The sequence below is a fragment of the Lampris incognitus genome, chromosome 8 (genome assembly GCF_029633865.1).
Source record: "Lampris incognitus isolate fLamInc1 chromosome 8, fLamInc1.hap2, whole genome shotgun sequence".
Taxonomy (NCBI): domain Eukaryota; kingdom Metazoa; phylum Chordata; class Actinopteri; order Lampriformes; family Lampridae; genus Lampris; species Lampris incognitus.
The window spans coordinates 1,283,825-1,300,675 of NC_079218.1; the positions used below are offsets into that span (position 1 = coordinate 1,283,825).

General features: G+C 49.4%; 1 protein-coding gene across 13 annotated transcripts in view; it reads left to right on the forward strand.

Moving 5' to 3' along the window:
* Positions 1 to 15,563, forward strand: part of picalma (phosphatidylinositol binding clathrin assembly protein a) — a 48,536-nt gene extending 32,973 nt beyond the window's left edge. Inside the window, exons 15-21 of one of the 13 annotated variants that reach the window (XM_056284171.1) lie at positions 1,466 to 1,597; positions 1,718 to 1,748; positions 1,843 to 1,942; positions 2,564 to 2,587; positions 6,389 to 6,448; positions 12,680 to 12,781; positions 14,378 to 15,563. In XM_056284171.1, the coding sequence (XP_056140146.1) occupies positions 1,466 to 1,597; positions 1,718 to 1,748; positions 1,843 to 1,942; positions 2,564 to 2,587; positions 6,389 to 6,448; positions 12,680 to 12,781; positions 14,378 to 14,392 (464 nt within the window). In that variant the 3' untranslated portion in view covers positions 14,393 to 15,563. The remainder of the gene's footprint in view (positions 1 to 1,465; positions 1,598 to 1,717; positions 1,749 to 1,842; positions 1,943 to 2,563; positions 2,588 to 6,388; positions 6,449 to 12,679; positions 12,782 to 14,377) is intronic. The other 12 variants (XM_056284173.1, XM_056284175.1, XM_056284178.1 and 9 more) reach the window with 12 other exon arrangements.
* Positions 15,564 to 16,851: the final 1,288 nt, after the last annotated feature.

Below are 16,851 nucleotides of genomic sequence, written 5' to 3' on the forward strand. Positions count from 1 at the left end.
TATGGAGTAGGGGGAATTCTGTTGCTGATGGGATGTATGGAGAAGGGGGAACTCTATTGCCAATGGGATGTATGGAGAAGGGGGAATTCTATTGCTGAAGGGATGTATGGAGTAGGGGGAATTCTATTGCCAATGGGATGTATGGAGAAGGGGGAATTCTATTGCTGAAGGGATGTATGGAGTAGGGGGAATTCTATTGCTGATGAAATGTATGGAGTAGGGGGAATTCTGTTGCTGATGAGATGTATGGAGTAGGGGGAATTGTATTGCTGAAGGGATGTATGGAGAAGGGGGAATTCTATTGCTGAAGGGATGTATGGAGAAGGGGGAACTCTATTGCATCTAGTAAATATGGACAAAACAAATTCTCAGGTATGAGCTGTTCTGCCAGTTCAGAAGTTGCTTCTTATGGCTGCTGCACCCGCACAGTTTTCCTTCCTTCAGCAGCCAGTAGTGTGTTTCAATAAACGTGGTGTTGGCTCAAAGAAGAAAAACAGGGAAGACTGAAAACGCTGCCAAGCACAACTTCCAGTTTTACACCCTGCAGATCAATATATAGCATGCTGAGGGGGCAGTAGCGTGGGCAGGGCTTGTTGCTTCTAATGAGTCACCGACAGCGTATCATACATGTCGCACAGTGGCCGCTGATGCGTTTACAGGTTTGAATACAGCAGCCATCCATTTCTGTCACTCTGTGAAAATGCTTGACATTTTCAGCATGTACAGGGGCGCAGAATGAAAATGCTCGAGTGTTTATCCCTGTAGGTATAAAACCATTTAAATGGAGAACCACTTTAAAAATAATGGTGGGTTTTTTTTTTCTTCATCAACAAATTATTTATTTATTTTGCATTTGAAGTTGCAGATGGGATTATTGGCCGTCAGCAATTCCTGCCCATGAAATGTATGAATACCTGTAGCTGATTTCCTTGACAAATTCTCGGTTACATAAAACTGAATTTCAGAAGCTTTTTTAAACGAGTTTCAGTTTTTAATGAGCAGGGAGGAATACTTGTTTTCACGTCTCCAACACATTGGTAGTGGTTTCTACACCCCTGAGCATTTCGTTGGGTTTTAGTTTGCTTTTTTGCTAACTATCTCAAAAAATGTTTGTCCTCTCTCTGCTCTTGGGGCGTTAACTCGCTCTCCTGTTGGGGCGTTGACTCGCTCTCCTGTTGGGGACTCGCTCTGGGGGCCTTGGCTTTTGCATGGTGTTTGCATGGCTGGGTGAGTTGGCCTGACACACTTGCACACTTACTACCTGCAATTTGACCATTTGTCTTTGAGCTGCTTCAGCCACGCTTAATATCTCTTCTCCATTTATGTCTTCTTGTGTTGTTGTCAATGCACGGCTTGTCTGTGTATCGTCTGTTGTTGTGTACCGTTTCTTCACCCCTTGTTTTACCCCCCTCCTCCAACCTTTCACCCTCTCCCCTTCCCTTCGTCCTGCTCCCTTTTGATTAAGATGATATTGTAGGTGGCCTCCTCAAACCCACAGTGGCCTCCTCACCCAATCAGGGCCTTACAACCAACTGCCAACACCCCAGCAAGCTCATGTCTGATGACCTGGACTCCTCATTGGCTAATCTTGTCGGTAGTAAGTGCCATGGTTGCAGTAAAAGAGAAACATGCCATACTTTACACAGTGCAACTAGTTGTAATATAAGCAGATAATCTGTTGGCTGCCTAGTCTGAGTTTTGTTTCTTTCCCGCCTAGATTTGGGAATTGGCAACGGCACGACGAAGAAGTAAGTGTGTCCTTCAGATGAGCCCTTAATTTCTTTGATTTGTTCTGCACTGTGTGTGATAAAGGTGACTAAACCCTAGCTACTCTCTGCACAGTGATCTTCACTGGAGTCAACCAGGTGAGAAGAAGCTGACAGGTGGAAACAACTGGCAACCCAAGACGGCTCCTTCCACCACCTGGAACCCTGCCACTATGGTATGACTACATCAGACCCCTCTGGTGTTCTACCTCTAGCCAACAAAAGCTCTCAGATAGTTGGCCAACTTCAGATTTTGTTCATTTCAGACAGGGTTTTGTTTGTTTTTTTGTGAATGTGACAGCCGTGGTAGAGATACACGGGAAATGCAGGGTGACGTGAGAAAGAGAAGACATGCAGCAGATCTCCTGAGGCTTGAGCCTCCTGAATGGGCTTAACTGTCTGAGCTGCCAGGATGCCCTGAATTCAGATTTTTTTTGAAATGGCCTTTTATAGTACGCTCCTGTCCAAAAGTAATCATCCTTATTTTAATCATTATTCTAGTAGGATAAATACACACAATGTCCAGGGACATGAGTCTTACCGGCCATTAAGCTGATAGATAGTGCATTTTATGCTGAGCTTGTGTGTGTGTGTGTGTGTGGGGGGGGGGTTGGAAAGAGGGCATGTGGAGGTGGTTTTGAGGTGACAGCCAACAGGATGGAAGTGGTGCCCCATTTTCCTGTGAATCTCACCGGCTGTCTGATGTCATTAACGTAACACTGTTTGTTTGCTGCAAGTCTGTGTGCTAATACTTGTCTCTTGGATCATTGAATTGTTCCCCTGGGCCATACGTACAGAACGCCATGATTTTTCCGCAATACGTAAGTCCATTCCAGCTATATCTCTGGTTGAAATGTCTCCCTGCTCTCTGACCACTGCTGGCATGCACTGGTTGATATTAACCTTCACGTCCGCCTACCCCGCTGTGTCGAGGGGCCGCTCCACTGCTACTAGCCACACCCGCTCTCTCTGCAGAAGTGTTACCCGACAGTGGGGAGCCTTGTGTTGGGTGACAACCAAAGCTTGCTGCTCTTCAACTGTCTTTCAGTTTTCTCAGTTGCAGTACCTTAAAATCCTTTGTTGGCGTCGTGCGTATGTTGGCATGTTGAAGGACCGACCCAGCTGATTGCTGGAGCTCTTAACACTCCATAGCTCTGAAATAACGCCGAGTCTCGTCACGTCCCACGTGTTCACTTCTTTATGAAGCTTCACTTTAGCTGTTGCTATGTCCCATTATAATTCCAAAGACTTTAGTGAATTCAGGGCGTCTTTACACAACTGTTTAAAATGTCCATATGAGGGTCTAAGAAACAACCCTTTGTAAAATCCAGTTGCCAGATAACAAAGCACTCTTCCAGTTAAAGTCTGAACCGAAATGATGACATCAGGATATGAGGGAAAGTCCACTGGGTTCACAGTGTGACGTTCTGTTTGCATTTAGCTCGCTCCACCTGGCCACAGAAGAGCGAGTGTGGCAGAAAGACGGAGTGCAGGGTTTATTGACTCAGATGAACATAATTGCTCGGACTTGCTAATGAATAAATTGCTCAGTCTTGCTCAGCTGTTTGGTGTCTTAAGATCTTGGATGTCTACAGTTAAAATATTGTTCCATGAACCCACAACGTATCGCATCACGTCACAATTTCCCTAATTTAGTTAAGAGTTTCTTGAAAATGCCTTTACAACACAAACGCTCTGCAGTAAGATCAGTAAAGAGTCCCGATACTCTCGACTCTTTACTGATTTTTGGGCAGTTTTGGTTAACGATAGCGTTGGCATGGACTGTTAGCATCTGCCAAAAAAATCCAAACTCGGCAAAAATGTTTGGAAAATCCAGACCAAATAATGCAAGTGTGAAAGCTACCGTAGCCAATACAAGAAAATACTTCATAAAAAAGAGGGAAAGAACTGAAGAAATCTGTCTCAAATTCAGAAAGGGGGGCAGAGAGGACATCAAACCCCCCCCTTTTTCCCTCCCCAGTTGCATTTGGCCAATCACCCCACTCTTCCGAGCCGTCCCGGTCTCTGCTCCACCCCCTCTGCTGATCCGGGGAGGGCTGCAGACTACCACATGTCTCCTCCCATACATGTGGAGTCACCAGCCACTTCTTTTCACCTGACAGTGAGGAGTTTCACCAGGGGGAATAGCGTGTGGGAGGATCACGCTATTTCCCCCAGTTCCCCCTCCCTCCTGAACAGGCGCCCCAACCGACCAGAGGAGGCGCTAGTCCAGCGACCAGGACACATACTCGCATCTGGCTTCCCACCCGCAGACACGGCCAATTGTGTCTGTAGGGACGCCCGGCTAAGCCGGAGGTAACACGGGGATTCGAACCAGAGATCCCCGTGTTAGTAGGCAACAGAATAGACCGCCACGCCACCCAGACGCCCTTAACTGTCATCTTGACTCTATAATAAATGTCGTGAAAGGGCCTCTTGGTGTAGTACAGGGTCCAGCTATGCTGAAGTATTCGTGCAGAGGGCTGGTTGATAGTGGACTGCTGACGTCACATGAGCAGAGTTGGTTGACTTGGTGCCGTTTTTCAAGATGATGCTGGAGAGGGACATTGCTCTCAGACGTCAAAGTAAGTGGTCAGGATACATTACAGCACTGATCACAGCCAGTTCCCCGTTACAGCATGACCTCTTACACAGTGACCTCTTACATGAACTGCGTCATGCGGCATCATTATGTCGGCACCGCTGACTGAGCCGGCTTCTGCAACAAGTCCGACGCTGTTCGTGGGAGTAATTCACAAGAGGAGCTCTGGGTGCACACAACAAGTGCAGCTTGTGAGGAAAGCTCTGATTTTGGCACTACTGTCACGTTGGACTCACTTGTCTCCCTCGCCAGTGACTGAATAGTTAATGAAACATATCCTCCCGGGAGGCCCGGGTGTGAGACAGATCTGGGTTTGTTATCACTGCAGGGCTTGTTGGAGAGAAGCAAGCAGCACTCGTAGAAAGAAAGTCTCCTTTCATCTGTTTTCTCCCAGAAGCGCCGCACCTGCCAGTAACGGCTTCTCCTTCCAGGACTCACACACTCTTTCTTTTCCTTTCTCACCACCATTCCCTTCCTTCACCTCTTTCTCATGTTCTCAAACCCTCCTCCAAACCTCCATTTCCTTTTCTCTCTGTCAACAACACGTCCCTAATGAGTCCCGTCATCGCTTTAATGCTGCTCATCCGGCTGCGTTGTGGACAGGTGCCTGTAAAGTGCTTTCCCAGGTATTCCTCTGGGCCTGTAAAGTGCTTTCCCAGGTATTACTCTGGGTCCGTAAAGTGCTTTCCCAGGTATTACTCTTGGTCTGTAAAGTGCTTTCCCAGGTATTACTCTGGGTCTGTGAAGTGCTTTCCCAGGTATTACTCTGGGTCCGTAAAGTGCTTTCCCAGGTATTACTCTGGGTCCGTAAAGTGCTTTCCCAGGTATTACTCTGGGTCCGTAAAGTGCTTTCCCAGGTATTACTCTGGGCCTGTAAAGTGCTTTCCCAGGTATTACTCTGGGTCTGTAAAGTGCTTTCCCAGGTATTCCTCTGGGCCTGTAAAGTGCTTTCCCAGGTATTACTCTGGGTCCGTAAAGTGCTTTCCCAGGTATTACTCTTGGTCCGTAAAGTGCTTTCCCAGGTATTACTCTAGGTCCGTGAAGTGCTTTCCCAGGTATTACTCTGGGTCTGTAAAGTGCTTTCCCAGGTATTACTCTGGGTCCGTAAAGTGCTTTCCCAGGTATTACTCTGGGTCTGTAAAGTGCTTTCCCAGATTTGGTCAGTGAGAATTTTTGTAGTAAGGTCGGCTCTGTCTTGTGGCTCCTCTTATTTAAGAACGTGGGCCTAATCTCCCACCATGCACTCCTTCGTTTTTTGCTTTTATTAGAAGTGAACTTGGACATTAAGTGTGACATCACTAGCATCCCCCCACTTTGAAAGACTGAGCTGCAGTGCATGATATGGTACTTATGATATGATGCTCATGATATGAGGCTCATGATATGATGTTCATGATATGAGGCTCATGATATGATGCTCATGATTTGGTGCTCATGATTTGGTGCTCATGATATGATGCTCATGATATGGTGCTCATGATATGATGCTCATGATTTGGTGCTCATGATATGATGCTCATGATATGGTGCTCATGATATGGTGCTCATGATATAAGGCTCATGATCTGGTGCTCATTATATGGTGCTCATGATATAAGGCTCATGATACGGTGCTCATGATACGAGGCTCATGATATGGTGCTCATGATATGGTGCTCATGATATGGTGCTCATGATATAAGGCTCATGATCTGGTGCTCATTATATGGTGCTCATGATATAAGGCTCATGATACGAGGCTCATGATATGGTGCTCATGATCTGGTGCTTCGTGGAGTCTTCATCGTGCCATGTTGTGGAGCAGTGTTTTCTCCACTCACTCTAATTCAGAGCCAAGACGTTTTTTCCCCCAAGAAATAAAATCTTAATGTCATTCTTACGTGTTCATGTCATTTAGGTCATTTAACAGTACAGTGTGTGTGTGTGTGTGTGTGTGTGTGTGTGTGTGTGTGTGTTGTGTGTGTGTGAGCCCTTTGTCCCAGCTCTGTAGAAATGACCATCTTTTCTTGTGTCACCTCAGGCACCATCTGTCATGGCCTTCCCTGCAACCACACCAACAGGCATGATGGCATATACCGTGGTGAGTCAGCTGAGCCTGTGTCCTCACCAGCACCTCTCTCTCTGTCTGTCTGTCTGTCTGTCTGTCTGTCTGTCTGTCTGTCGATAGAGGGACAGCCAACTGATTCTTAGGATACTTGATTTGTACTTCTCATTTAAACCCATCCATTGAACGAGTTAACCTTTTAGGGGTTTTGGTTTTTTTAAGGGGGGAGGGTGAACTGCCTCTGAGGTTTAGACTGCTGTTATCTCCTAAGATGACCCAAATTATTTTACATTCTACACTTAGGTTCCTATGTGACATTTCATCAGTGAATCCCAACTTGTTTTTAACTTAACACACAGAACTTAATTGCTTAATAGTCCATCCAGCCATCATCCAAACCGCCCATCCTGCTCTCAGGGTCGCAGGATGCTGGATCCTATCCCAGCAGTCCCTGGGCAGCAGGCTGGGAGACACCCTGGACAGGCCGCCAGGCCATCACAGGACCAACACACACATTCACACCTAGGGACAATTTAGTACGGCCGATCCACCTGACCTACATGTCTTTGGACTGTGGGAGGAAACCGGCGCCCCCGGAGGAAACCCACGCATTGGCTGTTATTCTGAGTACAGGCATACGTGTGTATAATAAGATAGTCTGGGCAAGGGTTCATACACAAGTCAATTCAGTATCTTTGTGTGAAAACATGAAGGACAAAAACTGAAAGACTGCAACTCTCGGCCAACGCTGCTGTTAGCTCTGATTCAGCATCTGTACCCACGCAAGTTAAAATCCCAGTCTTTGGAATAGAGATAGCAGTCTTGTCATATTTGGCTGATGAGGGCCTACACTCAGCGCCACAGGCTTCATGGGACACGGTGGAAATCCATCAGCACTGTGGACATTTAGGGTGGAGCTTGCCAGATACTGAATCAGTGGCTACACCTGAATGCTTTCCAGCCAGTCATGTCACAGACCTGACAAGATGTCTCCAACCTTCTGGCAAGGTGATGCTTGAGTGCCGTTTTGCCAGCCATACATCTGTCCTCTTAAGTAAACGGCTGTCGGTGGTATTGAAACCTGCGCCGTGAAAAGCCATGTGTGTGGGTTTCCATTCCAGCCTTGTGATACGACACCAGCTGATTCCTTACCAGCACGCCTTTGACCAGACACGGGAGGTGTGATTACTGAAGTCAGCTGATGTAATGTTGTGTTAAGTCTCTTCAGACCTCTGGCGGCTCCGGCAGCGTTTGACCGCTCGCCTTGTCGAAGGAGACGTAATCACAGTACACACAGTTAGGAAGATGGAGTATGATGTGAGTTAATAGGACTTAATGAGTCACGTGACTAAGCTATACATGTCTCCACAAGTCCGGTTTTAAACAGCACTTTCTCATCATTGATGATTTCATGAGTGCTGCCATTGAAACCTTTTGCAGCCACTTGGACAGCTGACTCATATAAATTCTCTGATAACTGCCCCGGCTGACTCGTATAAATGCTGTGATAACTGCCCCGGCTGACTCGTATAAATGCTGTGATAACTGCCCCGGCTGACTCGTATAAATGCTGTGATAACTGCCCCGGCTGACTCGTATAAATGCTCTGATAACTGCCCCGGCTGACTCATATAAATTCTCTGATAACTGCCCCGGCTGACTCGTATAAATGCTCTGATAACTGCCCCGGCTGACTCGTATAAATGCTCTGATAACTGCCCCGGCTGACTCGTATAAATTCTCTGATAACTGCCCCGGCTGACTCGTATAAATGCTGTGATAACTGCCCCGGCTGACTCGTATAAATGCTGTGATAACTGCCCGGCTGCCTCGTATAAATGCTCTGATAACTGCCCCGGCTGACTCGTATAAATGCTGTGATAACTGCCCCGGCTGACTCATATAAATGCTCTGATAACTGCCCCGGCTGACTCGTATAAATTCTCTGATAACTGCCCCGGCTGACTCGTATAAATTCTCTGATAACTGCCCCGGCTGACTCGTATAAATGCTGTGATAACTGCCCCGGCTGACTGGTGTAAATGCTGTGATAACTGCCCCGGCTGACTCGTATAAATGCTGTGATAACTGCCCCGGCTGACTGGTATAAATGCTCTGACAACTGCCCCGGCTGACTCGTATAAATGCTCTGACAACTGCCCCGGCTGACTGGTATGAATGCTGTGATAACTGCCCCGGCTGACTGGTATGAATGCTGTGATAACTGCCCCGGCTGACTGGTATGAATGCTCTGACAACTGCCCCGGCTGACTGGTATAAATGCTCTGACAACTGCCCCGGCTGACTGGTATGAATGCTGTGATAACTGCCCCGGCTGACTGGTATGAATGCTCTGACAACTGCCCCGGCTGACTGGTGTGAATGCTCTGACAACTGCCCCGGCTGACTGGTATGAATGCTGTGATAACTGCCCCGGCTGACTGGTATGAATGCTCTGACAACTGCCCCGGCTGACTGGTATGAATGCTGTGATAACTGCCCCGGCTGACTGGTATGAATGCTGTGATAACTGCCCCGGCTGACTGGTATGAATGCTGTGATAACTGCCCCGGCTGACTGGTATGAATGCTGTGATAACTGCCCCGGCTGACTGGTATGAATGCTCTGACAACTGCCCCGGCTGACTGGTGTAAATGCTCTGACAACTGCCCCGGCTGACTGGTATGAATGCTGTGATAACTGCCCCGGCTGACTGGTATGAATGCTGTGATAACTGCCCCGGCTGACTGGTATGAATGCTGTGATAACTGCCCCGGCTGACTGGTATGAATGCTGTGATAACTGCCCCGGCTGACTGGTATGAATGCTCTGACAACTGCCCCGGCTGACTGGTATGAATGCTGTGATAACTGCCCCGGCTGACTGGTATGAATGCTGTGATAACTGCCCCGGCTGACTGGTATGAATGCTCTGACAACTGCCCCGGCTGACTGGTATGAATGCTGTGACAACTGCCCCGGCTGACTGGTATGAATGCTGTGATAACTGCCCCGGCTGACTGGTATGAATGCTGTGATAACTGCCCCGGCTGACTGGTATGAATGCTCTGACAACTGCCCCGGCTGACTCGTATAAATGCTGTGACAACTGCCCCGGCTGACTCATATAAATTCTCTGATAACTGCCCCGGCTGACTCATATAAATTCTCTGATAACTGCCCCGGCTGACTCATATAAATGCTGTGGTAACTGCCCCGGCTGACTCGTATAAATGCTCTGACAACTGCCCCGGCTGACTGGTATGAATGCTGTGATAACTGCCCCGGCTGACTGGTATGAATGCTGTGATAACTGCCCCGGCTGACTGGTATGAATGCTGTGATAACTGCCCCGGCTGACTGGTGTAAATGCTCTGATAACTGCCCCGGCTGACTGGTATGAATGCTGTGATAACTGCCCCGGCTGACTGGTATGAATGCTGTGACAACTGCCCCGGCTGACTGGTATGAATGCTGTGATAACTGCCCCGGCTGACTGGTATGAATGCTGTGATAACTGCCCCGGCTGACTGGTATGAATGCTCTGACAACTGCCCCGGCTGACTGGTGTAAATGCTCTGACAACTGCCCCGGCTGACTGGTATGAATGCTGTGATAACTGCCCCGGCTGACTGGTATGAATGCTGTGATAACTGCCCCGGCTGACTGGTATGAATGCTGTGATAACTGCCCCGGCTGACTGGTATGAATGCTCTGACAACTGCCCCGGCTGACTGGTATGAATGCTGTGATAACTGCCCCGGCTGACTGGTATGAATGCTGTGATAACTGCCCCGGCTGACTGGTATGAATGCTGTGATAACTGCCCCGGCTGACTGGTATGAATGCTCTGATAACTGCCCCGGCTGACTGGTATGAATGCTGTGATAACTGCCCCGGCTGACTGGTATGAATGCTGTGATAACTGCCCCGGCTGACTGGTGTAAATGCTCTGATAACTGCCCCGGCTGACTCGTATAAATGCTGTGATAACTGCCCCGGCTGACTGGTATGAATGCTGTGATAACTGCCCCGGCTGACTGGTATGAATGCTGTGATAACTGCCCCGGCTGACTGGTATGAATGCTGTGATAACTGCCCCGGCTGACTGGTATGAATGCTGTGACAACTGCCCCGGCTGACTGGTATGAATGCTCTGACAACTGCCCCGGCTGACTGGTGTAAATGCTCTGACAACTGCCCCGGCTGACTGGTATGAATGCTGTGATAACTGCCCCGGCTGACTGGTATGAATGCTGTGATAACTGCCCCGGCTGACTGGTATGAATGCTGTGATAACTGCCCCGGCTGACTGGTATGAATGCTCTGACAACTGCCCCGGCTGACTGGTATGAATGCTGTGATAACTGCCCCGGCTGACTGGTATGAATGCTGTGATAACTGCCCCGGCTGACTGGTATGAATGCTGTGATAACTGCCCCGGCTGACTGGTATGAATGCTGTGATAACTGCCCCGGCTGACTGGTATGAATGCTCTGATAACTGCCCCGGCTGACTGGTATGAATGCTGTGATAACTGCCCCGGCTGACTGGTATGAATGCTGTGATAACTGCCCCGGCTGACTGGTGTAAATGCTCTGATAACTGCCCCGGCTGACTGGTGTAAATGCTCTGATAACTGCCCCGGCTGACTCGTATAAATGCTGTGATAACTGCCCCGGCTGACTGGTATGAATGCTGTGATAACTGCCCCGGCTGACTGGTATGAATGCTGTGATAACTGCCCCGGCTGACTGGTATGAATGCTGTGATAACTGCCCCGGCTGACTGGTATGAATGCTGTGACAACTGCCCCGGCTGACTGGTATGAATGCTGTGACAACTGCCCCGGCTGACTGGTATGAATGCTCTGACAACTGCCCCGGCTGACTGGTATGAATGCTCTGATAACTGCCCCGGCTGACTGGTATGAATGCTGTGATAACTGCCCCGGCTGACTGGTATGAATGCTGTGATAACTGCCCCGGCTGACTGGTGTAAATGCTCTGATAACTGCCCCGGCTGACTGGTGTAAATGCTCTGATAACTGCCCCGGCTGACTCGTATAAATGCTGTGATAACTGCCCCGGCTGACTGGTATGAATGCTGTGATAACTGCCCCGGCTGACTGGTATGAATGCTGTGATAACTGCCCCGGCTGACTGGTATGAATGCTGTGATAACTGCCCCGGCTGACTGGTATGAATGCTGTGACAACTGCCCCGGCTGACTGGTATGAATGCTGTGACAACTGCCCCGGCTGACTGGTATGAATGCTGTGACAACTGCCCCGGCTGACTGGTATGAATGCTCTGATAACTGCCCCGGCTGACTGGTATGAATGCTGTGATAACTGCCCCGGCTGACTGGTATGAATGCTGTGATAACTGCCCCGGCTGACTGGTATGAATGCTGTGATAACTGCCCCGGCTGACTGGTATGAATGCTGTGATAACTGCCCCGGCTGACTGGTATGAATGCTGTGATAACTGCCCCGGCTGACTGGTATGAATGCTGTGATAACTGCCCCGGCTGACTGGTATGAATGCTGTGATAACTGCCCCGGCTGACTGGTGTGAATGCTGTGATAACTGCCCCGGCTGACTGGTATGAATGCTGTGACAACTGCCCCGGCTGACTGGTGTGAATGCTCTGACATTGGGGCCGTACACCATTACGTCACTTGGTTCTTCCACCATTTTCCTGCGCTGAAGGAAACCCAAGGCTCAGCGTTTTCGGTTTTTATTTAAAGAAATCTGGGAATTTATCGGTGTTTATTTTGAGTATTAAAAACCGGGTGAAAACCAGTTTACCCGATGTGCTGCTTGTAAAAAGTCGGGGTGTTTTTTTGGTGAAAATGGGTAAGAACTGGAAACGCCGAGCCGTGAGGGTACCGTACGTCTTACTCGTACTCGGTGCCCTCCGGGTCGGTTTCCACCATCTTACCGGCGGAAGCTGGTTTTGGCTGACGCGTTGTGCCTCCTCTGTACCGGAGCGGGACACCGGTGGGTTTGTCAGCATTGAACTTGGTGACGGCATGCAGGGCTCTCAAGCAGACTGCACGACGCCTCCAAGAGGGCCTAGAACCGCGCTAGAATAACACTCGCAACTTCCTCACAGGCGGGCAGACATGCCTGAAACTTCCTTAACCTCCCTCAGTATTTCAGGTTCCAGACCCAGGCGTGCCTCTATGTTACCTCTCCTGAAGGGTTGATGGATGTTGCCGTATTTTCAGTCTCATGAAATGTCTTTCTGGTTATGTCCCCAGCCTCCAAATGTGGGCTCCATGATGATGACCCAGCCCACCATGATGTACACCCAGCCAATGATGAGGCCAGCCAACCCCTTTGGCCAAGCCTCTGGTGCACAGGTAGCGGCCGTCTTCTTACCGCATCAGTAAACACGCGGTCTAGTGGCGATATCCTTCTGTGTCGCTGATCTGGAAGCCGCTGCACAAGCAGCTGGGAAATACTTTCTTTTTCAAGTGTTGCTGCCAGTGTCACTGGATCCAGTCCTCGTCACACTAAGACTGGATGATATAGCAGATTATGATATAGGAGATGACCTTTGGCCGAATATGATTTGAGAAAATGTTATCCTGTGTGCCCTAGTGTCAAGATTGGCTCTGTGAGCTTTGTATTTGGTGCTTTGTATTCAGCTGACCTATCCGTCACGTTTCATGTAGCATTTCAGATTTGATCCAAACATGGGGTCTGTGGTGCTAATTGTGCATGAAAACCAACCATACGATGTCTTTTCTGTGCATCGCTCGTACGGTAAAGAGAGCGGTGCTTGAACTGCCTCTAGAACAGCTTCCCTGGTGCTCGTTTACACCTGGCCTCCACGTTTCTCTCCTGTCTTTCTCATCTGTGCGTTTGTCTGACTCAGTCACCCACAACCTCTAGTCCCTCTAGTCACAGCCCTCTCAGGGTACCAGGGAAGGACCCCTTTGCACATCTCTTTCTCCAGAATTTCTTATAGAACATCTTTAGGTACAACCTGCCTTCTCTGAGTGTTTCTTTGCATCCTGAGGGCCACAGTGCACCCACCATCTGCATGCTCCTGTATGTGATTTGTGTTGCAAAATGGTTCATGTCAGCGCCACCTAGTCCCCATGCAAGATGCCACTGCACTCTGCCTCCTCTGTCTGTCTGCTGCTTTTCACGTGCGCTGCTGCACAGGTGTCTGTTTTGCACTAAATAAAGACCGACTCAGTCTGGCTGTCTTGCCTGGCTTGGACTAGGCTGTGTTGGCACAGAGCTGGTCTTACATGGGGCTGTCAGAGACCCGGTCTCAGACATTCCCAGAGGGACGTTCAGTTTTAAACTGGTTTTTATAGTGCTGGAGCTTGGCATGCACGCGGACTCCACAAAGTACAATGCACAAATAAGCAGGATGCCGGCACATTCTGCAGCCAACCAAGTCAACCCCGGCAGCCCTAGATTGCATTTAACACCAATTTTAATAAATCTGTGAGCTGAGAGAGATCCTCCTCTGTTGCTCTCCCTGAGGTTTCTTCCTATTGTTTCTCCCTGTTGAAGGGGTTTTTAGGGAGGTGTTCCTCCTCCGACGAGCGGGTCTGAGGACAGGATGTTGTGTTGCGGTTCAGCCCACTCAGGCACATGTGTAATTTGTGATATTGGGCTATACAAATAAAACTGATTTGATTTGATTTGAGCCTGCAGTATTTGTTCCCTTTCCACAATGTCGGTTGGGATTTCCGATTGAGGCGTCTCAGAGTGGGTGTGCAGTAATGCTAGTCCGGTTCGTCTCAAGCTTTGCCCTGTGTTTTGCAATGCAAGCGCCGCACAGCCTTCTTTTCATTTCTTTGGGTTTTGTTTTTGTGCAATCGGTTTGAAAGAGCAAAACTGATCAGCTTGGTTGGGTCCCTGTCAGATGGGCAGTTTTCTAGAAAACGTCTTGTCTGGTCCAACCCAGAAAACTGACGGCGTTGTTTCTCTTCCAGATGCAGTTTATGTAACCTGGGTGGGGGACGGAGTCTCTACCTCCTGAAGATGAACCACAACAAAAACAAACCAGCAGACCTCCAGTTTGCCATTAATGAACGCACCATCCTCTGAGAATCGAAGGCCCCGAGCACGGACGGGTTGAACCGGATCACCATGTCGGAGGCATCCGAGCAGACGCTGTGCCACCCGAGTCGTGTCTCGTCACAGGAGGAGGCGAGCGAGCTGCCGTTCAGACCCCCCCGGACAGCATCGCTCTGCCCCGGCTCCATCCTGGACGAAGACAGAAAGGAAACACCCGAAGGGAGACGTTTTGACTTGGCTGTTGTGTACCTGAAAATTTGTCAGCTTAATGTCGCACACACACACACACACTGCTCAGATTTAGTTTTTCTTACTCTGCTCCGGGTGAGGCTAGAGGAATCACCTCCTTTTGATCATCAGTCCTCATGATCCACCGACACATCCTCCGATAGGGGAACGAAGCAAGCTCCTGTTTATACCATCACTTTTTATGTATGTTTGCAGTAGACATTCCTCGTATATTGTTTGTATTTATTTATAATTACCCGGAGAGAGGAAGACGTTAAAAAAGGTAAAAGCATAAGAAGTACATGTATCTACTAGTGACATTGAACTATCCCTTGTGGGAGGTCTTCAGGTTTATGCATACGTGACTGACTGTAGAATTGGATTTTTGAGTGATTGAGATTTTAGAAAAAAGAAGAAAAAAGCTAATATAAAGATGAATGAAATACCACATTTTGCTGTTGGGGCATTAAATATTTTCTGTACTCGCATGTTGCCTTGTACAGTTGCGTCTCAAGTCAAAAAAGGTTGTATGTGGATGTACAAAAGAGGAAAAAATCATGCGCTCACTTTGTTTTGTGAGTTGGATTTGTGTCGGTTTGGCAAGGGAAGGAAGGAAGGAAGGAAGGAAGGAAGGAAGGAAGGAAGGAAGGAAGGAAGGAAGGCGTCCACATCAGCGGCAGCAGCAGCAGCGCCGCACTTTGACTGAGGCAGCGTTGCATCGCAAAGGAATCTGCATTTATGCTTTTTACGCTTTTGGCATGCCATTTATTCTTCCATGTAACAAAGCTACTGGCTGGCTGCCCCCCTTCAGCCTGGCTGTATGGGGGTCTCTACTGGCTGTATGGGGGTCTCTACTGGCTGTATGGGGGTCTCTACTGGCTGGCTGCCCCCCTTCAGCCTGGCTGTATGGGGGTCTCTACTGGCTGTATGGGGGTCTCTACTGGCTGTATGGGGGTCTCTACTGGCTGGCTGCCCCCCTTCAGCCTGGCTGTATGGGGGTCTCTACTGGCTGTATGGGGGTCTCTACTGGCTGTATGGGGGTCTCTACTGGCTGTATGGGGGTCTCTACTGGCTGCCCCCCTTCAGCCTGGCTGTATGGGGGTCTCTACTGGCTGTATGGGGGTCTCTACTGGCTGTATGGGGGTCTCTACTGGCTGGCTGCCCCCCTTCAGCCTGGCTGTATGGGGGTCTCTACTGGCTGCCCCCCTTCAGCCTGGCTGTATGGGGGTCTCTACTGGCTGGCTGCCCCCCTTCAGCCTGGCTGTATGGGGGTCTCTACTGGCTGGCTGCCCCCCTTCAGCCTGGCTGTATGGGGGTCTCTACTGGCTGGCTGCCCCCCTTCAGCCTGGCTGTATGGGGGTCTCTACTGGCTGGCTGCCCCCCTTCAGCCTGGCTGTATGGGGGTCTCTACTGGCTGCCCCCCGTCAGCCTGGGGGTCTCTCATGCACGCATCATGTTGCCATAGGGGAGCACCGGGCCTTTTTGTAGACGGGCTGGGGTGGATGTGGGCATCACCAAGCAGCAGCTTTAGGGTGGGGCCAAACTGTATCCATATCAAGCAGGTTGTGTGTGTGTGTGTGTGTGTGTGTCTGTGTGTGTGTGGTGGGGGGGGGGGGCAGGGGTCTTTGTCAACAGCGGAGAGGTCCAATCGTGCAGGAAAATGGAGTGCTGTTGATCGGTGCTTTGTGTATATAAACCGATCCTGCCAGCCGGGCGGCTGCTAAGCTGCAGCAGAGGTGGAGGAAGGTGGTGTGAACATGAGGGTGGCTCTTATCCAGTTATTGAGCATATTTGCTGCATTGTCCCTGCAGATTATAGTTTTGTTTGATTTTTTTTTTCCAATAAAGTGCAAGCTTCCACAATTCTTATCCTCTGCCTTTATTTCTTAGATCAGGAGATGACTTGTGTTGGGGCCGGCTGTGCAACTTCCTAATGTCTGCGATTCGTAATGGCGTCGGTACTTAACGATGTTACTAAACTACATCAAACTGCAGTTTGAACTGTGACCGGGCCGACAAGTGGCTTTGTTTAAGAGCAGCATCACACCCACGGCTGTGTTACTCGAGCTTGTTAGTGATGGTGTGTGTGGTGGAGGGTCCGTCCTTAGGGACCTGCCGGTCCACACAGCCGTGCTCTGGAGAGACGGGATCCAGGGGGATCC